The sequence below is a fragment of the Stegostoma tigrinum genome, chromosome 9 (genome assembly GCF_030684315.1).
Source record: "Stegostoma tigrinum isolate sSteTig4 chromosome 9, sSteTig4.hap1, whole genome shotgun sequence".
Classification (NCBI taxonomy): Eukaryota; Metazoa; Chordata; class Chondrichthyes; order Orectolobiformes; family Stegostomatidae; genus Stegostoma; species Stegostoma tigrinum.
The window spans coordinates 57,797,532-57,814,999 of NC_081362.1; the positions used below are offsets into that span (position 1 = coordinate 57,797,532).

The 17,468-nt window shown below is 39.6% G+C and overlaps 1 protein-coding gene across 5 annotated transcripts in view; it reads left to right on the forward strand.

Annotated features, from left to right (window-relative positions):
* The window catches only part of kctd3 (potassium channel tetramerization domain containing 3), a 139,477-nt gene extending 123,355 nt beyond the window's left edge, over positions 1–16,122 (forward strand). For all 5 annotated transcript variants that reach the window (XM_048536176.2, XM_048536174.2, XM_048536177.2 and 2 more), the window contains 5 exons: positions 2,233–2,388; positions 4,095–4,191; positions 4,293–4,477; positions 7,048–7,186; positions 13,385–16,122. In XM_048536176.2, coding sequence (XP_048392133.1) covers positions 2,233–2,388; positions 4,095–4,191; positions 4,293–4,477; positions 7,048–7,186; positions 13,385–13,964 — 1,157 coding nt within the window. In that variant the 3' untranslated portion in view covers positions 13,965–16,122. The remainder of the gene's footprint in view (positions 1–2,232; positions 2,389–4,094; positions 4,192–4,292; positions 4,478–7,047; positions 7,187–13,384) is intronic.
* The last annotated feature ends 1,346 nt before the right edge of the window (positions 16,123–17,468 follow it).

Here is a 17,468-nt window from a genome sequence, read left to right on the forward strand (position 1 = left end):
ATCATCTCCAACACCATTCATGACCTCATCACCTCAGGGGACCTCCCACCCACAGCCTCCAACGTCATTGTTCCACAACCCCGCACGGCCCGTTTCTATCTCCTTCCCAAAATCCACAAACCTGCCTGCCCCGGTCAACCAATCGTCTCAGCCTGCTCCTGCCCCACCGAACTCATCTCCACCTATCTGGACTCCATTTTATCCCCCTTGGTCCAGGATCTCCCCACCTACGTCCGTGACACCACCCACGCCCTCCACCTCCTCCAGGACTTCCAATTCCCTGGCCCCCTACACCTCATCTTCACCATGGACGTTCAGTCCCTATACACCTGCATTCCGCATGCAGATGGCCTCAAGGCCCTCCGCTTCTTCCTGTCCCGCAGGCCCGACCAGTCCCCCTCCACCGACACCCTCATCCGCCTAGCCAAACTCGTCCTCACCCTCAACAACTTCTCTTTTGACTCCTCCCACTTCCTACAGACTAAGGGGGTGGCCATGGGCACCCGCATGGGCCCCAGCTATGCCTGCCTCTTTGTAGGTTACGTGGAACAGTCCCTCTTCCGCACCTACACAGGTCCCAAACCCCACCTCTTCCTCCGGTACATTGATGACTGTATCGGCGCTGCCTCTTGCTCCCCAGAGGAGCTCGAACAGTTCATCCACTTCACCAACACCTTCCACCCCAACCTTCAGTTCACCTGGGCCATCTTCAGCACATCCCTCACCTTCCTGGACCTCTCAGTCTCCATCTCAGGCAACCAGCTTGTAACTTTCAAGCCCACCGACTCCCACAGCTACCTAGAATACACCTCCTCCCACCCACCCTCCTGCAAAAATTCCATCCCCTATTCCCAATTCCTCCGCCTCCGCCGCATCTGCTCCCATGACAAGACATTCCACTCCCGCACATCCCAGATGTCCAAATTCTTCAAGGACCGCAATTTTCCCCCAACAGTGATCGAGAACGCCCTTGACCGCGTCTCCCGTATTTCCCGCAACACGTCTCTCACACCCCACCCCCGCCACAACCGCCCTAAGAGGATCCCCCTCGTTCTCACACACCACCCCACCAACCTCCGGATACAACGCATCATCCTCCGACACTTCCGCCATCTACAATCCGACCCCACCACCCAAGACGTTTTCCATCCCCACCCCTGTCTGTTTTCTGGAGAGACTACTCTCTCCGTGACTCCCTTGTTTGGTCCACACTGCCCTCCAACCCCACCACACCCGGCACCTTCACCTGCAACCACAGGAAATGCTACACTTGCCCCCACACCTCACCCCTATCCCAGGCCCCAAGATGACATTCCACATTAAGCAGAGGTTCACCTGCACATCTGCCAATGTGGTATACTGCATCCACTGTGCCCGGTGTGGCTTCCTCTACATTGGGGAAACCAAGCGGAGGCTTGGAGACCGCTTTGCAGAACACCTCCGCTCAGTTCGCAACAAACTACTGCACCTCCCAGTCGCAAATCATTTCCACTCCCCCTCCCATTCTTTAGATGACATGTCCATCATGGGCCTCCTGCAGTGCCACAATGATGCCACCCGAAGGTTGCAGGAACAGCAACTCCTATTCCGCCTGGGAACCCTGCAGCCTAATGGTATCAATGTGGACTTCACCAGTTTCAAAATCTCCCCTTCCCCAACTGCATCCCAAAACCAGTCCAACCTGTCTCTGCCTCCCTAACCTGTTCTTCTTCTCACCCATCCCTTCCTCCCACCCCAAGCCGCACCCCCATCTACCTACTAACCTCATCCCACCTCCTTGACCTGTCCGTCTTCCCTGGACTGACCTATCCCCTCCCTACCTCCCCACCTATACTCTCTCCACCTATCTTCTTTTCTCTCCATCTTCGGTCCGCCTCCCCCTCTCTCCCTATTTATTCCAGAACCCTCACCCCAGCCCCCTCTCTGATAAAGGGTCTAGGCCCGAAACGTCAGCTTTTGTGCTCCTGAGATGCTGCTTGGCCTGCTGTGTTCATTCAGCCTCACATTTTGTTGTCTTGGATTCTCCAGCATCTACAGTTCCCATTATCTCTGATACTATATGAAAGGCATGCAACTTTGTTCTTGCTCTGGCATTTGTGTTTAGATTTGGTAAATATAATATACTCCTTTATTTCTCAATATTTATAAAATAAATCTTAATATTTTTGCTTTCCTGATTTATCTTTGAATCTTGAAAGTGAATTGATACGGTTAATGGCCTTTATCATGCAGTGTGTGCCGATAATAACCATGTGAGGACTTGGACAGTCACTCGTTTCAGAGGCATGATTTCCACACAGCCGGGTTCTACACCACTAGCTTCATTCAAAATTCTTTCGTTAGAGGAGACAGAGAGTCATGGAAGTTATGCAGCTGGAAATGATATAGGTAAATACCAGTGTCATAAATAAAACTATTGAATTAAAAATACTAGGAAGTATAACTGAAAGTGTCAGATGTTGTGTTATTTAGAGATGCTAATTTCCAATATTTCATAATACGCAGTATTATCTTGCTTTCCCCACTCTGCCTTGCTTTTAATATTGGGATTCTGCTTCTTGAATGCAGAAATTAGGAATAAACATTTTTAGAAGATCGTTTTGTCTAATAGTTGTTAAATGATAAAAATGAATTAAAATTGAGGACCTGAACTCATATTTTAGTGGAAGCTATAAAAGTTACTGTAGTTTTGCTATATTAATCATTTCTTTCAAATGACCACAAAATATTCTGGCATAGCAAATGAAAGTGGGAGATCAGTAGAACAGTGCGAGTTTGGTGTGTTTATGGCACTGTGTGCAGATGGCCTCACTTTCCACCTGACTTTTATCTCAAAGTACACAATTTTCTTTTGGAATAAATTAAAACGTCCACCATTTGGTTCACACAGTGATCAACGCATACAGAGAAAATTGGGAAAGTTAATTGCGCAAACATCCTGTATTTAACAATCTGTTGGATTCAGTGTCTGTTTGATTGGGGACCCTGAATACTTGACTTTAGATGAACAATAGAAGTTATCCTGTATAGCTGCAACATGTCCTCCCAACTCAATGCACTGGCTAATAAAGGCAAGCTTACCAAACACCTCCTTTAATACCCTGTCTGCCTGCAACTCCGCTTTCAAGGAACTGAACCTGCATTCTAGTGTCTCTTCATTCGGCAACATTCTCCAGGATCTTACCATTAAGGGTATAAGCCCTGCCCTGATTTACCCTACCAAAATGCAGCACCTTACATTTATCTAAATTAAACTTCAACTGTCACTTCTCGGCCCATGGACTCATCTGATTTGAGGTACCAGCGTACTTTGAGATAACCTTCTGCGCTGTCCACTACACCACCATTTGTGTTTCATTAGTTTGTTGGAAGCTTTGGAGAAGTGACAAAGTTGGTCAATGATGATGATAATACTGTTGATTTTGTGTGCATGGACTTCCAACAGTATCCAATAACACACTTGTGACAAAAGTTAATAGTTCATGGAATAAAAGTAGCATCATGTATCCAAAATAGGCTGAGTCCTGCGAAGCAGAGATTAACGATCAATAGATATTTTTTGGGCTGTAGGTCCTATGGTGGTGTACAAGAATGGCTTCAGGAGATCAGTTATGAAGATAGATTGAAGATCATAGAATCAGATGGTCAGACTGTTATCCTTGGGGAGAAGAAGCTAAGTGATCTCCTGATGGATTTCAAAATTATAATCGGGCTGAAGAGAGTAGATAGGAAGAAATTGCTCACTCATAATTGTCAAGAACGTGAGTGCCCAAATTTTAAAGTGAATTGAAGAAGAAGTGAAAGTAATATGAGAGAAAACATTTTCAAATGGATTGGGACTGAAATACGCTGCCTGTAAGTTTGGTGGAGGCAGGTTCAATTGAGGCTTGTGAAGAGGCCATTAGATGATTATTGTTTGTGTTCAATTATGCAAGACTGTGGAGGAAACTAGGATAGTGGCACTATGTTATGTTACTCAGTTGGATGGCTAGTACGTACACTGGGCCAAATGGCCCACATTTGTGCTGTAATATTTAAATGATTCTGTTCACTGACAACTTTGATTTTTCATTTATTTTTATGTATTTCAATAGGACCATTTGGCGAGAGAGATGATCAACAGGTTTTCATCCAGAAAGTTGTTCCAGTTACTAACAAGTTGTTTGTTCGTTTGTCCTCTACAGGGAAAAGGTAAAGCATTCGCCCAGTTTTTCTTTCTCCATCTTTGGGGATGATTATCATTAATTTCTAATAACATCATAAATTCTCCTGTTTGGTGTTTTTATTTCCAGGATTTGTGAGATCCAGGCAGTAGACGGTATGACAATAACTGCATTTACCGTGAGGGAATGTGAAGGTTCTAGTCGAATGGGTTCTCGACCAAGGAGGTATCTTTTCACAGGCCATGGAAATGGAAGTATTCAGATGTGGGACCTGACGACTGCTATGGACATGGTAAACAAAAAGGAAGACAAGGGTGAGTTTTAACAAAGTCTGTTGCAACTGGGAACAGAGCTGTTGCAGTGCAGAGATACATTATCTTTTTGGTATGTTTACTAATGGCATCTGGTAAGATAAGAGATCTTTCTAAGGTAAATTTGCAATGGACGTTAAAAAAAAATTGTTTTACTGCTCGTACCTGTAAAATCAACCAGTGCATTCAAATGGGAGATGAAAATCTGACTAGGTATTTTGAAATTGCTGTATATTTAACACCCTGTTTAAACACTGGAAAAATGTGGTAGATTGTGGATAGCTCATGTCAAAATCACAAGTGTGAAGTTGTAATGTACTTGAGTTCTTCTCAGAAGGCTGTGGAAGCCAAGCCATTGACTGTATTAAATACAAAAGGACGTTCTGGATCAAAGGTTACAGAGAGAGAAAGCAGGAGAAGAGTTTCTTAACTCCAATCAGCTACAATTGAACAGCAGAGTAGTCTTGACTGGCTGAATAACCTAATTCTATTCCTGTATCTTATGGTTTTATAGCCATACTATATTCAGTTTGTAATCTAGGTACTAAATTACTTTCTATATTAGTCAAATGGTATTTGAGGTTTAACTTCAGGAACTAAGGTGCTATGATACTTGAAACCACAGAGGAATTCTAATGTTGCTCAGTTTTAAATAGTATTACTTTTAAAAGTCAAGTTTCTACCAATGTGTATTTTTTTTCTCAGACTTTGGTAGTTTCGACCTACCAGCAGGCTCTAGTCATCTTTTACAAAAGAAGGCCAGGTATTTTCTGTGTTGGGATGATTTTCTGATACCCAGTGACATGGCTGATATTATAATCCGCCTTTGAAGATTTGTTGACAAGCATCAGTGCATGCTGGTTATAAGTTATTATCTGAATGACCTATATGTATTGGATGAATGCACTGAACTGCATCAATGTTTGAACTAAGAGATTCAAAGTCCTGGAGTTTTGAACAATTAGAACAACCCCAACATAATTTAGAAATAGTAGACAGAGCCTAATTGAAGGATTCTTAGCATTTCCAGTATTTCTTGGTATGGCTACAGGGTGTAGGTGTAAGGAATCATGGGAAGCATGTGCAAGGCTGAGTTGGCATGGAGTGTACAATAGGATTCGAATTGGTATTGTCTTACCGCACTGTAGGGCTGCTCTCTAATCAGAGAGAGACAAAGAGCGGAACGACTGAGTGATTTAACCTGAGGTCTACTGTACCTCAGGCAAGGGGAGAAGTTGAGAAGGAGAGTCCTTCATAGTAACCTTAGTTGGTGTGGGAATTGAATCCACATTTTTGGCATCATACTGAACACAGTGTGAGCTGGAGGAACACAGCAGGTCAGGCAGCATCAAAGGAGCAGGAAGGTCAACATTTTGCGTCAGAACCCTTAGTTCTGAAGAAGGGTCCCAACCTGAAACATTTGACCTTTCTACTTCACTGATGCTACCTGACCATCTGTGTTCCTCCAGCTCTACACTGTTGACTCTGACTTCAGCATCTGCAGTTCTTGGTATTGTTAACATCACGCTGCTTTGCACGCCAACTGAGCTAAACCAACCTTGTACTTGATTTAGTATTGGTATAAGGGGCCATGTGAGGTAGTTGGGGAGTGTTGAAGCAATGTGATGGCTAGAGAGCCTAAAATCTTCTAACAAAGTCCCATAATATTGAGCTAGGTACCTAACCAACACCCCGTCAATACTCACTTGTCTCTATGGCTGATGATCCTGTGCTTTCGAGTTTAGTGTTCTCTCCTTCTCCCTCTCTCTACCGCTGAACCTGGAGGAAATGTGTATACCATGACATTTTATACCAAAGTGGGTCCAGTGAATCAAAGCGTTTCTGAATTCAGTCTGCCTACTGCGATAGCCATAATTAAATGGGGAATGTCAGAGAGTTTTTAGGAAATTCTGTTCACGTTTAAAAAAAGGATATCTGTGGGTGAGTTCCATTTCAAGTAATAGATATTGTCCGTTGAAACTGGGAGTAACTGGACTCTAAGGAATTACAAGGTGTAATTCAATTGTGGTTTTAGAAGAGTTGTAAGTGATAAGTTCAGACCTTGAATACCTTACGTTCTTGAAAATCTGAAACTGGATTATCCTCTCACCCTGCAACAACTGGTAATTATAGCACATTTTTATGTAGAAGATTAAACAAAGGCAGCGCAGGCCGCTTGATGTTATTTGCCATTTTGTACAATTGTGCATGCACTTGGATACTGAAGTGAGGGCCTGTTATGGGTATTGCTGGATTAATTTTAATGGCTGTTTTTACTATAGTTCACATTCCTTGCCCTGTGTATATTCATCATGTAAGTGAAGTGCTCCGAGAGTTTTGAACTGTTGGAGATGTATCTACATCTCTAAAATCATAGTTGAAGTAAACACATAATAATACCATGTTTTAAGTTTGAACTTGACCTAAAAGTGAGGTGGGCCATATAGTTGTGAAATTGTCTACTTCCGTGCCCTGTTCATAGCAATAAATAGCTAATTGAATCCACTGCTAGTAAAAAAAAAAGTATATGAAATATATGCGGTTATATGGTTCACCTAATTAATTTCTTGTAGATGTTGGAGGCCCCACGGAAGAAGAGCTGTTGAAGTTGCTGGATCAGTGTGATCTGAGCACATCCCGCTGTGCTACTCCCAACATCAGTCCAGCTGCCTCACTAGTACAACATACTAAACTGCGGGAGTCAAGCTCCAGGTAACGGTTATCAAACAGACTATTTTATTTGTTATCTTTTAACAGCAAGAGCAGAAATTTTAGAGAAGAAAAATAATAGTACCAACAGTTAGTGTAGATGCTGCTTTTCTGCTTTTGAAAATCTTGTATCATGTAAAAATAATGTGGTCACAGCGTTTCTGTTACGGTTCTTTGACTAATTGTGAAACATGTTCTTATTTGGACACTTCCTACTCATATTATTGTGGGTTTCTGCTTTCTGTTTAAGATGAGCTGGGTCCAGTTCCAAAGCTGCCCATTTTCCATGCAGTTCCATGGAGTATGTAGAGTTTAGTGGTGAACCAACAAATTTCTCACAAATCTCCTTTATGACCAAGTAAGGAGGGGTGAAGTGCCTCCGTTCTTTAACCCACTTAATCAGCAGCAATCTTTCTTTTAGTGTGCAGCTATATTGCATAGTTAATTAGTTCACATTTAAGAAACCAATTCCCAAGATTTTCTTGAGTTAAGGAAAGACAAATTTTATTACTTAGTAGCCCTGAAAGAAAAACAATAAACTGGGGCGCCAAACTCAGGTATAAAGATTTTAAAAATAAAGTGGAGAAAATTAGTACAGAAAGGAAGATAAATTATTCATCAGTTTACAGGCCTTTAGGTTTCGTGCAGTATTCAATTTTAAGATGAGACTACAGTTAATATCTTGTCCTCAGTTATAGTGAAAAATTGTAAGTGTCTTTGCATTCTCCATGAATCACTGTTTTCCAGTGAGAGTTGTCTTTCAAGAGACTATAAGACATTGGGGAGAGTTCATCTTTTAATTCTGCTTTTAGAAATCCATTTCACCTCTTTGTTTTGCTCAAAAGCAGTTGCTTGAAATGTAGTTCATTTATCTGTTCTCATGCCTAGCGTCATTGGTTTTCCAAGCTGAGATAAGTCGCATATGACTTTCATCTACAGTACGTCAAACTAATCCAGAAAGGTGTAAATCAAATAGGAGATACAGATCTGAGTGTCTTGTTATTTTGACGACCTGCTAATTTCAGACTAGTTTAGATTAGCTGTTGTTTATTGATAACTTTCATGATGTTTAACCTAACCTGTCCAGTGATCATTGCCATCTTAAATCAGTGCTTTCACTTTTTAACAGCCATTTTGTTTCACAAAACATTCTGGGTATTAAAACACAAATGATGGAAGTTAAAAATTGGTAATCCATTTTTACCATTAACATAACAGCTTTAACAAGTTGGTAATACTAATCTGGTTCCCTTACTTGGAGTCTTCAGAAGTGTTAGGGGAAGCAAATACGTTTTCATTATTTTTAAATTTATTCTTATCACAGCAATCAATGACCTAGATTAAATCTGCAACAGGAGCCTGCACTAGTAATAGCCATTAAATTATCAAATTTTTGTAAGAACCATCTGGTTCACTGATGTCATTTCAGGAAGTAATCTACCATCCTTGCGTAATCTTGACCTAAATGCAGTTCCCAAACCCGCAACAACGTAGTTTGTATTTTACTTATCGTAAGAAAAAATGAGTATGTAATTCAGCCCCTCAAGCCTGTCTCACCATTTACTTAGATCATGACTGTCATGGTTGTTGCCTTAATTTCCCTTTTCCTGACTTTGCCTCTTATCCAGTACTGCGCACACATGCTTATATTACCCCTGCCCCACAAGCCTTTGACACACTTGGCAATCAGAAGTCTGTCTAACTCCGTCATGAATATAGTCAGTGACCTAGCTTCCATCACTCTCTAGGGAAGAGAATTCCAAAAATGAATAATGCTTTGAAGAAAAAAATCCTTCCTCCTTTTTGTCTTAAGTGGGAGATCCCCTTGATATTGAACTGTGCACCTCCCGGTCTAGATTCCCTCTTAGACGAAACATCCTCACAACATCGATCCTGTCAAATCCTTCAGGATCTGAAATATTTCAATGAGATTGTCTCTGCATGTTAATGAGTATAAGCCCAACCTACACAATCATCTATCATCACGGGAGTCACTGTAATGAATCTTCTCTGAACTGATTCCAGTGCAGGTATTTCTCTCGTTAGGAAAGTGACCAAGATTGTTTTCAGTACAAGGTTTTTGAGAAGATTTGTAGCTTGGGTTGTGGATGAGGTTGTAGAGTTGCTCGCTGAGCCAGTGTGTTTGATTGCAGACGTTTCAGCACCCTGGTGGGTAACATCATCAGTGGGCCTCCTGGAGGCCTGGCATTCTAACCAGAACTCCATCAACAAACACATTGAAATAGACCTGATACATAAACCACTGAAAAACAAAACCGCAAGAGATGCCAACCACCCCAGCAAACCAAAGCTTATAAATAACAAGCAGGACAGAACACTAACGCTTCACCAGAGGCAGACTGATGATGTTACCTAGCATCTGCAACATGTTCAGTACTCTAACTATTGTCTGATCAAAGCCTTCACAGTCTTCCCTATATTTATGCTCCATTCATCCCTTGAAATAAAACCCAAAATTCTGATGCATTCACATTGTTTGCTATTCCTCCGTGCTAAATCTTAGAGAAGTATGCACAGTGGCACCCAAATCATTTGGAAGTGTAGCATTCCAAAGTCTTTGACATTTCAAATAATTTTCTGTTTTTTCTATTCTTTTTATTCTTCCTAACAAAGTGGAAAACCTCATATTTTGCCTCATTGCACTTCAACTATTTGAACAAGGGGACACTGTTCAAAATTCACAGGCCTTCCATTTAAGACTGAGAGGAGGAGGTAGTTTTCATTTGAGAATTATGAGTTTGATAGCTTTCTTCTTTAGGGAACTGTCAGATAGATTCATTGAATATTTTTAGACCAAAAGTAAAGAGATTTTTAAAAAACTAATAAGTCGATGGTAATTGCAGGGTTGGTCGAAATGTGGAGTTGTGGTTGCAATCATATCAGTCATGAACATGTTTAATGGTGGAGCAGGTTAGCTGATTAGCCAACTCCTGATTTCATATGTTTAGCTATGATTTTATTTTGCCCACTCATTTAACCAGCTAGATCCCTTTGGAGATCTTTGTATCATCCTCACTGCTTGTTTTTCTACCTAATTTTGTATCATCAACAAATTTGGATACAATACAGTCTCTTCATCTGAGTCTTTAGAACAGATCTTAAATAGGCCCAGCATCGACCTAGTTGCCGTTTGGCATTCTGAAAGTAGACTATTTATTTCAGCACTCTTCTTCCTATTAGTTAACCAGTCTACAATCCATGCTAATATTTCACATCCCACATCATGATCTCTTGTGCCATTTTGTGGCACATTGTCAAAAGCAGTTTTGAAAATCCAAAAACATGACTTCTAGCCATCTCCCTTTATCTACTCTGCTTGTTTCATACTTGGCTTAACTTATTTTTTTCAAACGCAGTTTCTCTTTTGCAAAACCATGTTGACTCTGATGATATTGTGATTTTCTAAATTTCCTGCGACTATCTGTTTAATAGATATTAGCTTAACATCTGTGATTGGGAAAATATTGTCTTGTTTATAAGGCCCTGGTTTCTCAACCCTCTCCTTTCTTGAACAGGTTTAACATTTGCAATATGCTGGGACCTTCCCAGAATCTAGGACAGTTTGGAAGATTAAAATAGATTGATCCACTTTCTCTGTGGTCATTTCTTCTAAAAATCCCAGAATGTAGGCTGCTGTGTTCAGGGGATTTGCCAGCTTTAAGTTCCATCAATTTTCCTCTAGCAATAATCATGGTGTTATATTCCTCCCGTCCATTTTTGCTTCTTGATTTTTGATTGTCGCAGTACTTTATTGTGTCTTCCACTGTGCAAGCAGATACAAAATAATTATTCAAAGCCTTTGCATTTCTTTGGTTAAATGATGAGACTAGAAACAATGCTCAGTTAGCTGCTGTTCTACTGTTTATGTACTTGTAGAAGTTTACATTGTCTCTTGAAATTCTTTATTTTCTCTCGTACTGTAATTTCCCCCTTTTTTTTGTCTTTCTTTGCTGATTTCTAAAACCTTCACAGCCTTCTGGCTGACCACAAATCATAGGCTTCTGATGTTTTCATTCAATTTAATAGCACCCTTAACTTCTGCAATTTGCCACATGTCACCGTCTTCTTCAATAGTGTATATTTTATTGAAAAATATGAAATTCCTGCTTAATTACTACTTCTCTACTCTCTTAGATTTTAACTTATTTACCCAATCCTCTTTGGCCGTCTCTATCTTCTACTCTTTGTAAATACCTTCATTTAAATTCTTTAAAAATCTAGTTATGAGCTCTACTTTCTTACATTCAAGCTGAATGTGAAATTCATCATGTTATGATTGCCTTTGCCTAGAGGATAATTTCCTATATGTTTAGTTAATCCTGTTTCAATACCAGACCTCAAATAGCCTTTTCTCTAATAAGTTTCAGAACCTATTGTTCTAGTTAACTGTGCTGATGCACTTGTTAAACTCATCATGAGGGCTTCCTTTGGGCATTTAATTTGTTTTTTGAGTACCCTGGCAGCGCAGTTAATTGCAATCAAGAAGGTGGCTGACCATCATCTTCTTGAAGACAGTAACAGATGGACAATAATTGCTGACCCGAGTAGCCATACTGATGTTCTGTGGAGGGTAATAGCCAAATCACTGAGTATCAGCTGAAGGGTAACAGTAGCAACATTTTGCACATTTTAATGTTTTCTGTTTACATTATTGTATGTCTCATAAGACAAGGAACTGTGTATCAGAATTACTTTATCTTCAGTGGCAATGTGGATGAGGCAAAGAAAAAATACCTTCTGCAGCTGTATTTCTCAGTGTCTTCTATTCTGTAATTATTTCTTTCTCCTTCTCATGCTCTTTTGTGTATCTTCCAAGTTTTCGATTTATCTCCTTTTTGACTTTTTAACAACTTCCATTCCTTTCTGTTCTCTGTTACACTCAGCCTCTTTGTTCTTTAGTGAATCTACCCATGTCCTTTTTGTTTCTACGTATCTTTCAAAATCTGGATATGCTTCACACGTTTCTTCCAAATCTATGTATAGCTACTGAATGCTACTCTTATTCCCACTTTTTATACTTTTGTGTACAGTGCCTGCAGCCTTGCATCTTACTCTTTTTAATTTGATTTGCCATTGGAAAGCTTGGACCTGACATTTCACCAATTGGATGGATCATCCTGCCGCCCCTTCCTAATTTGAATATTAATGCCTCACTGATTTGAAAAAAAGTCCAAAACTAAGGCTGCCTGCCCATTAGTAAATTGGATTCCTGACCCGCAAAGTGGTCCTGCTGTTCAGAGACCAGTGCTAGAAGATCTGCCCATTGTTTCTGGCTTTTGTACTTCAGTTGGTAGACTTGATAATGAACACGACAGAAATGGGAAAATATCTCAAGGAAAGAGTTTAGAGATTGAATATTATCCTTGTACTTTAGTAGTGCTTTTTCCTTTTTATTGTTTACCCTTCCATGTACTAGAATAAAGGTGAAATTAAGAACACTGGAGTGATACAGAACAATAATAATACACTGTAACAGTGCACTATGAAGCTAGTACTTACATCCAGTTTGAAATTGCATTACTGTGGTATTCCAGTCATGCCCTAAATGTAACAAGCTCGCATTCTGAAAGTGATGTATGATCTCCAAATTTAGCATGAAATTGAATCTTAATGCACTGCTAATTTTATAATTTTTTTTAAAGAGTTTTATTTGATTGTTTTTGTACCTTTATGCATTTTTTCTCTTGGCAAGTGTTGAAGGATTAATGGGCTGATTATAAACCTGTCGAACAATGTCATTAACACTTCTTTCATGGCCAACAAATCCTGGAATGAAATTTTTGAGCCAGAACTTCTAGATTCAGAAGTCCACTACCCACTGAGCCATGAGACAATCTGTAATAGAATAAAATTGGCAGCAACCTTATAACAAAAAAATTAATTTTCTTTAACACGGTCTGAAGCTGGATGAACACAGCAGGCCAAGCAGCATCAGAGGAGCAGGAAAGTTTGACGTTTCGGGTCGAGACCCAAAATGTCAAACTTTCCTGCTCCTGTGATGCTGCTGGGCCTGTTGTGTTCATCCTGCTTCACACCTTGTTATCTCAGATTCTCCAGCATCAGCAGTTCCTACTATCCCTGTATTGATTTTCTTTAACATTTTGTTGGTAATGTCTTAAGATACACCATATTAATTTTACTTAGTAAAAATCTGATTTTCTGGTTTATATCCTTCCTCAGTCTTCAGCTTCAGACTGCCGGCACTCTTCATGAAACTGCAACATATGGTTCTGTGAGACCATATAGGGAGAGCCCATTGCTTGCAAGAGCAAGGCGTACAGAAAGCTTTCACAGTTATCGAGACTTTCAGCCATTTACGTTCAATAAAAGCATATTGGATAAAGGGAGCATTGCTTCTGACAGTGATTCTTCAATACAGACAGAAGGTGAACTAAAAGGAAAGAAGTTTGGAGTCACTGAATGTAGCAGTAGTGACAGGAAGAGCCAGGTGACTGACGCTCGAGCGAGAAGTTTGGATAGGGCACCAGAGGCTCTGAAAGCAAGTGAAAGTCTGGCTGACTTGAAGAAAAAGGGGCAGGATGAAGAAACTGATAAAATTGAAAACAAGAAGAAAAGTACTTTTGAAGGAGGGTTTTTGAGCAGGAAAAAAACTGTTGTAGCTCAGCCGTTGGCATCATGTCCAAATGGTCCTGAAACAGGCAGTGAGCCACAAGGTGCACCCTCACAGTCACCAACGAAGGGAGCCACTTCTCCTCGCCACAAGAAGGTTGAGGTTTCTTGTCAGGACCACAGTTTGTGAGTCACTTAAAAAGGAGCTTGGATTTTAATTGACAAGAACTTATAATGCTGCAGTATTCACATGCAAATACATTGTTACACTAACATCTGTTTCAAGTTCAAAGAATTACTACTTTTTTTGCCAGTATTATTTTTTTAAACATTTATTTTGTTGCATTACAGCATTTTAGTATACACTAAACACCAGCATAAGCATTGTTATGAAAACTGACACAAGGTGTCTACTCCCTAATAACTGAGCCGGTTGAAATTTTTTATTTGTTAATGCGTCAATTATTTGGCTTTAAATGTAATACACTAATTTTTACATATTGTTTGCGCAGCAAATGTTCAGTCATCTAGGTATATTGAAGTTGTAAAGTCCCATTCTACTTGTTTTCATTCATTGTTTGATCTGGATAGCTTCAAAATGCATTTATTCAAATACACAAGCAAAAACTTTTAAGACCTGATGGGGTGGTATTGAAAGAAATAAAGTAAATATCTATCAAATACATTGCCCAGAAGATTTCCAAGTCAAAAATGCTGCAAACATGAACGAGTTAACTTGCATAGAAAAAAAAATCACTGGAATGAAATATTCAGTACTGCATTGCTTTTATTAAATGATCATATTTAATTGAAGTTAGAACATGACTGGTACAGACTAAATTAACTCATCATAGTGCTTATTTTTACTTGTCTGCAGCACACTGTCATATGCTGACTGAATTAGCAATAATACCAGTGGAGTTTATATGAAGGTGTTTTGGATGAGTTTTGCCTGTAGACAGTTCTCTTAAATACAACATTGTACTACGAACATGGAATAAAGCCAACTGGAGATCTTAACCAAATGCTGTGTGACTTGACACCAGCAACAGTAACTATTCTAACAATGAGGAAGAAATAACTCACTTGTACAGGCATTACTTCTACTTAGACATTCCCAATCGATGTTGTTAGCATAAGAATGTTTTTGGTACAGGTCCAAATTGGAGATTTTTATTTCCATCATTCAAATGAATGTTCATCTTTCTGTTTAGAAAGACGAATTCTATGCAGTCTGTACAGTGCATGAAAGGGAAAAGCCCAGCACATCTTTCGCACAAGACAGATGATGGAGAAAACCATTTTCTAAAAAAAATTCCAAAATTTAGATATTTATAAGTCAAACATGATAGACACTTAATAGCCCTGCTTACATCAAGCTTTGTGGTAGTCCCTAATGTTTATTTGAAACTAAACAATTACTTAGGTTCCCTGATCATACTAATACATTTTGAAAAGTAGTGGATAACACTTTAACCGCTTTATCAAATACCCCTACCAGTTACTTGAATTGAAAATAATACTAGCCAATTAACTATTCGCTCATGGTACCAATTTATCCTGTTTGACTTTTTTTTGTGGTGCAGTGGTAGCGTCCCTACCTTTGAACCAGAAGACTTAGGAGTCAAGTCCCACCTGCCCCATAAGTGCTCTGAACACATTGATTAGAAAATACCAATGTGACAAAGAATCCGAACTTACTGCTTCATGTAAATAACATCCTTTTTATTTGCTTGGAGATGGGTTGAGAGCTGGACAACAGATGATCCACTGCACGTAAAACTGAAACATTTTGCACAGCACCAGAATGAGCTAGAGTATTTTAGTGTATGTATTGCAAAATGAGCTTGTTGGCAGAGTTCTGCTTCTCTACAATTCCAGGGTAAACAGCCAAAGCCTCAGCATGGATGCTGATCATTTTTATCTTATCAAAGTCTGCATAGACAATGATTTTAACACATTTCAAGTCTCTCTGGACAAATATGTCTGTTTGGGTGTTCTTATTTCCAAGTTTTATTAGCATCTTGCTAACTTTGTAATATCTCAACCAAAGTGGGAATTTCTCGTGGGTTTGGTATCTATATTAGAAAATACCAGAAGAAATAATTGGTAACCAAAAGTTACTCGGGTGCAATTTAATACTTCAAATCTGAACTAAGAACATACTGGTGTCTCTGCTCGTAGATTGTTCTGTGACACCAGTGATTGATTGATCAACACTTTTAAAAGCAGTTTGCACAGCTCTGCAGCAAAAAACTTAATTCACGTGAGATTGTGTAACTACAGAATTTTGTAACTTTTGCACACCATATCCTATTTCACTGTAACAGATTCTAATGATAAATTAAAAATAGAGCTGTTAAACAATAATGTAAGTGGATTTTAATTCATTATTGCCAATGTGCACACTGTACAGAAACTTTCTGATATCCTTTATGGTTGCCAAAATTTCCTGTATCTCAATTTCTACAGTGTAAATGCGAATCTTCTCAGAAAAAATAATTATTTCCGTTTGGTTTTTCGATGACCATCAGCCCCCATTGCAGTTTATGGAACAGGGCAACAAATTTGCACACAGCAAGAAGCCACTTGCTAAGTTCTGCATTGTAGCAGAATGAATTCAAGATGTAAACCCATGAAAAGTATTCACAGAAGAAGCTTAGTCTGTCAAGCCACTTCTAGACATGTTCCATTCAGGTGCTGCACAAACATTCCAATAATACATTTAACTGGAAAAGGGGAAGTTTGGAAAATTTTGTCCAGTCTTTCAGGGCAATGAACCAAGCTCCAGGAAAGTGTAGTATCAACTGAGGCTCCTTAATTCCAGTTGTAATAAGATCCACCTACTATAATTTTAATCCATTTCATTGTTCAGAAGGTGATAACTGAATAACATAAGAACAGAATGCTGCAGGAACTCGGCAAACCAGTCATAATCTGAGGAAAAACAAAGGTAATGTTTTGTCCTGTATAATACTTCAGAACTCGACGGTGTTTGGAAAATAATGTTTTCTTTTGCTGTTGACAACGGGAGAGAAAGAGCAAGTGGAAAGGATGGTGAGGGTGCCCAGAGCCAAAAGTGTAGGGAGTGCTAATGGTACAGAGGAGTGATATAGATGCAGTGTTGACGATGCAGGATTGATGTTTGGTAGTGCCACTGAATATAAAGGAAGATGTTAGACTCATTACAAATTGGCATGGCAACGCCTGTTTAGTTAGCATCACATTGAATGGTTTAATTATTCACTCCCACCACCAGTGGTGCTGTATGGTCATAGGTGTGCATCGACAAGATGCATTCAGTAAATCTGTAAGGCCCTCTCAACAGCATTTCTCGCATCTAGTAGGCACATGGGTACACCTTCACCTGTAAGTTCTCTAAGTTACGATGGTGCAAAATTCCAGTTCATGATCCTATTCTAATTAGAATTTTAGAAATTAAATTTGAACTCAAGAAATGGGATAAAACAAATGAAACCTCCAGAAGACTGATACATTTGCATGATTAGAGTCACAGTACATAGAGGTTAACAGCTGGAAATGTGAAAACAACTTTGGAAATAAAGCATTTGTGAATTCGGAAAGACTGTAAAACCAATTTACTTCATTAGATCAAAGAAGAAATTGTGGAATGTTGTACCTAAAGATCAAGTTAGGGATAGCTCAATGAAGGTTATGCTATCATACTGATGGA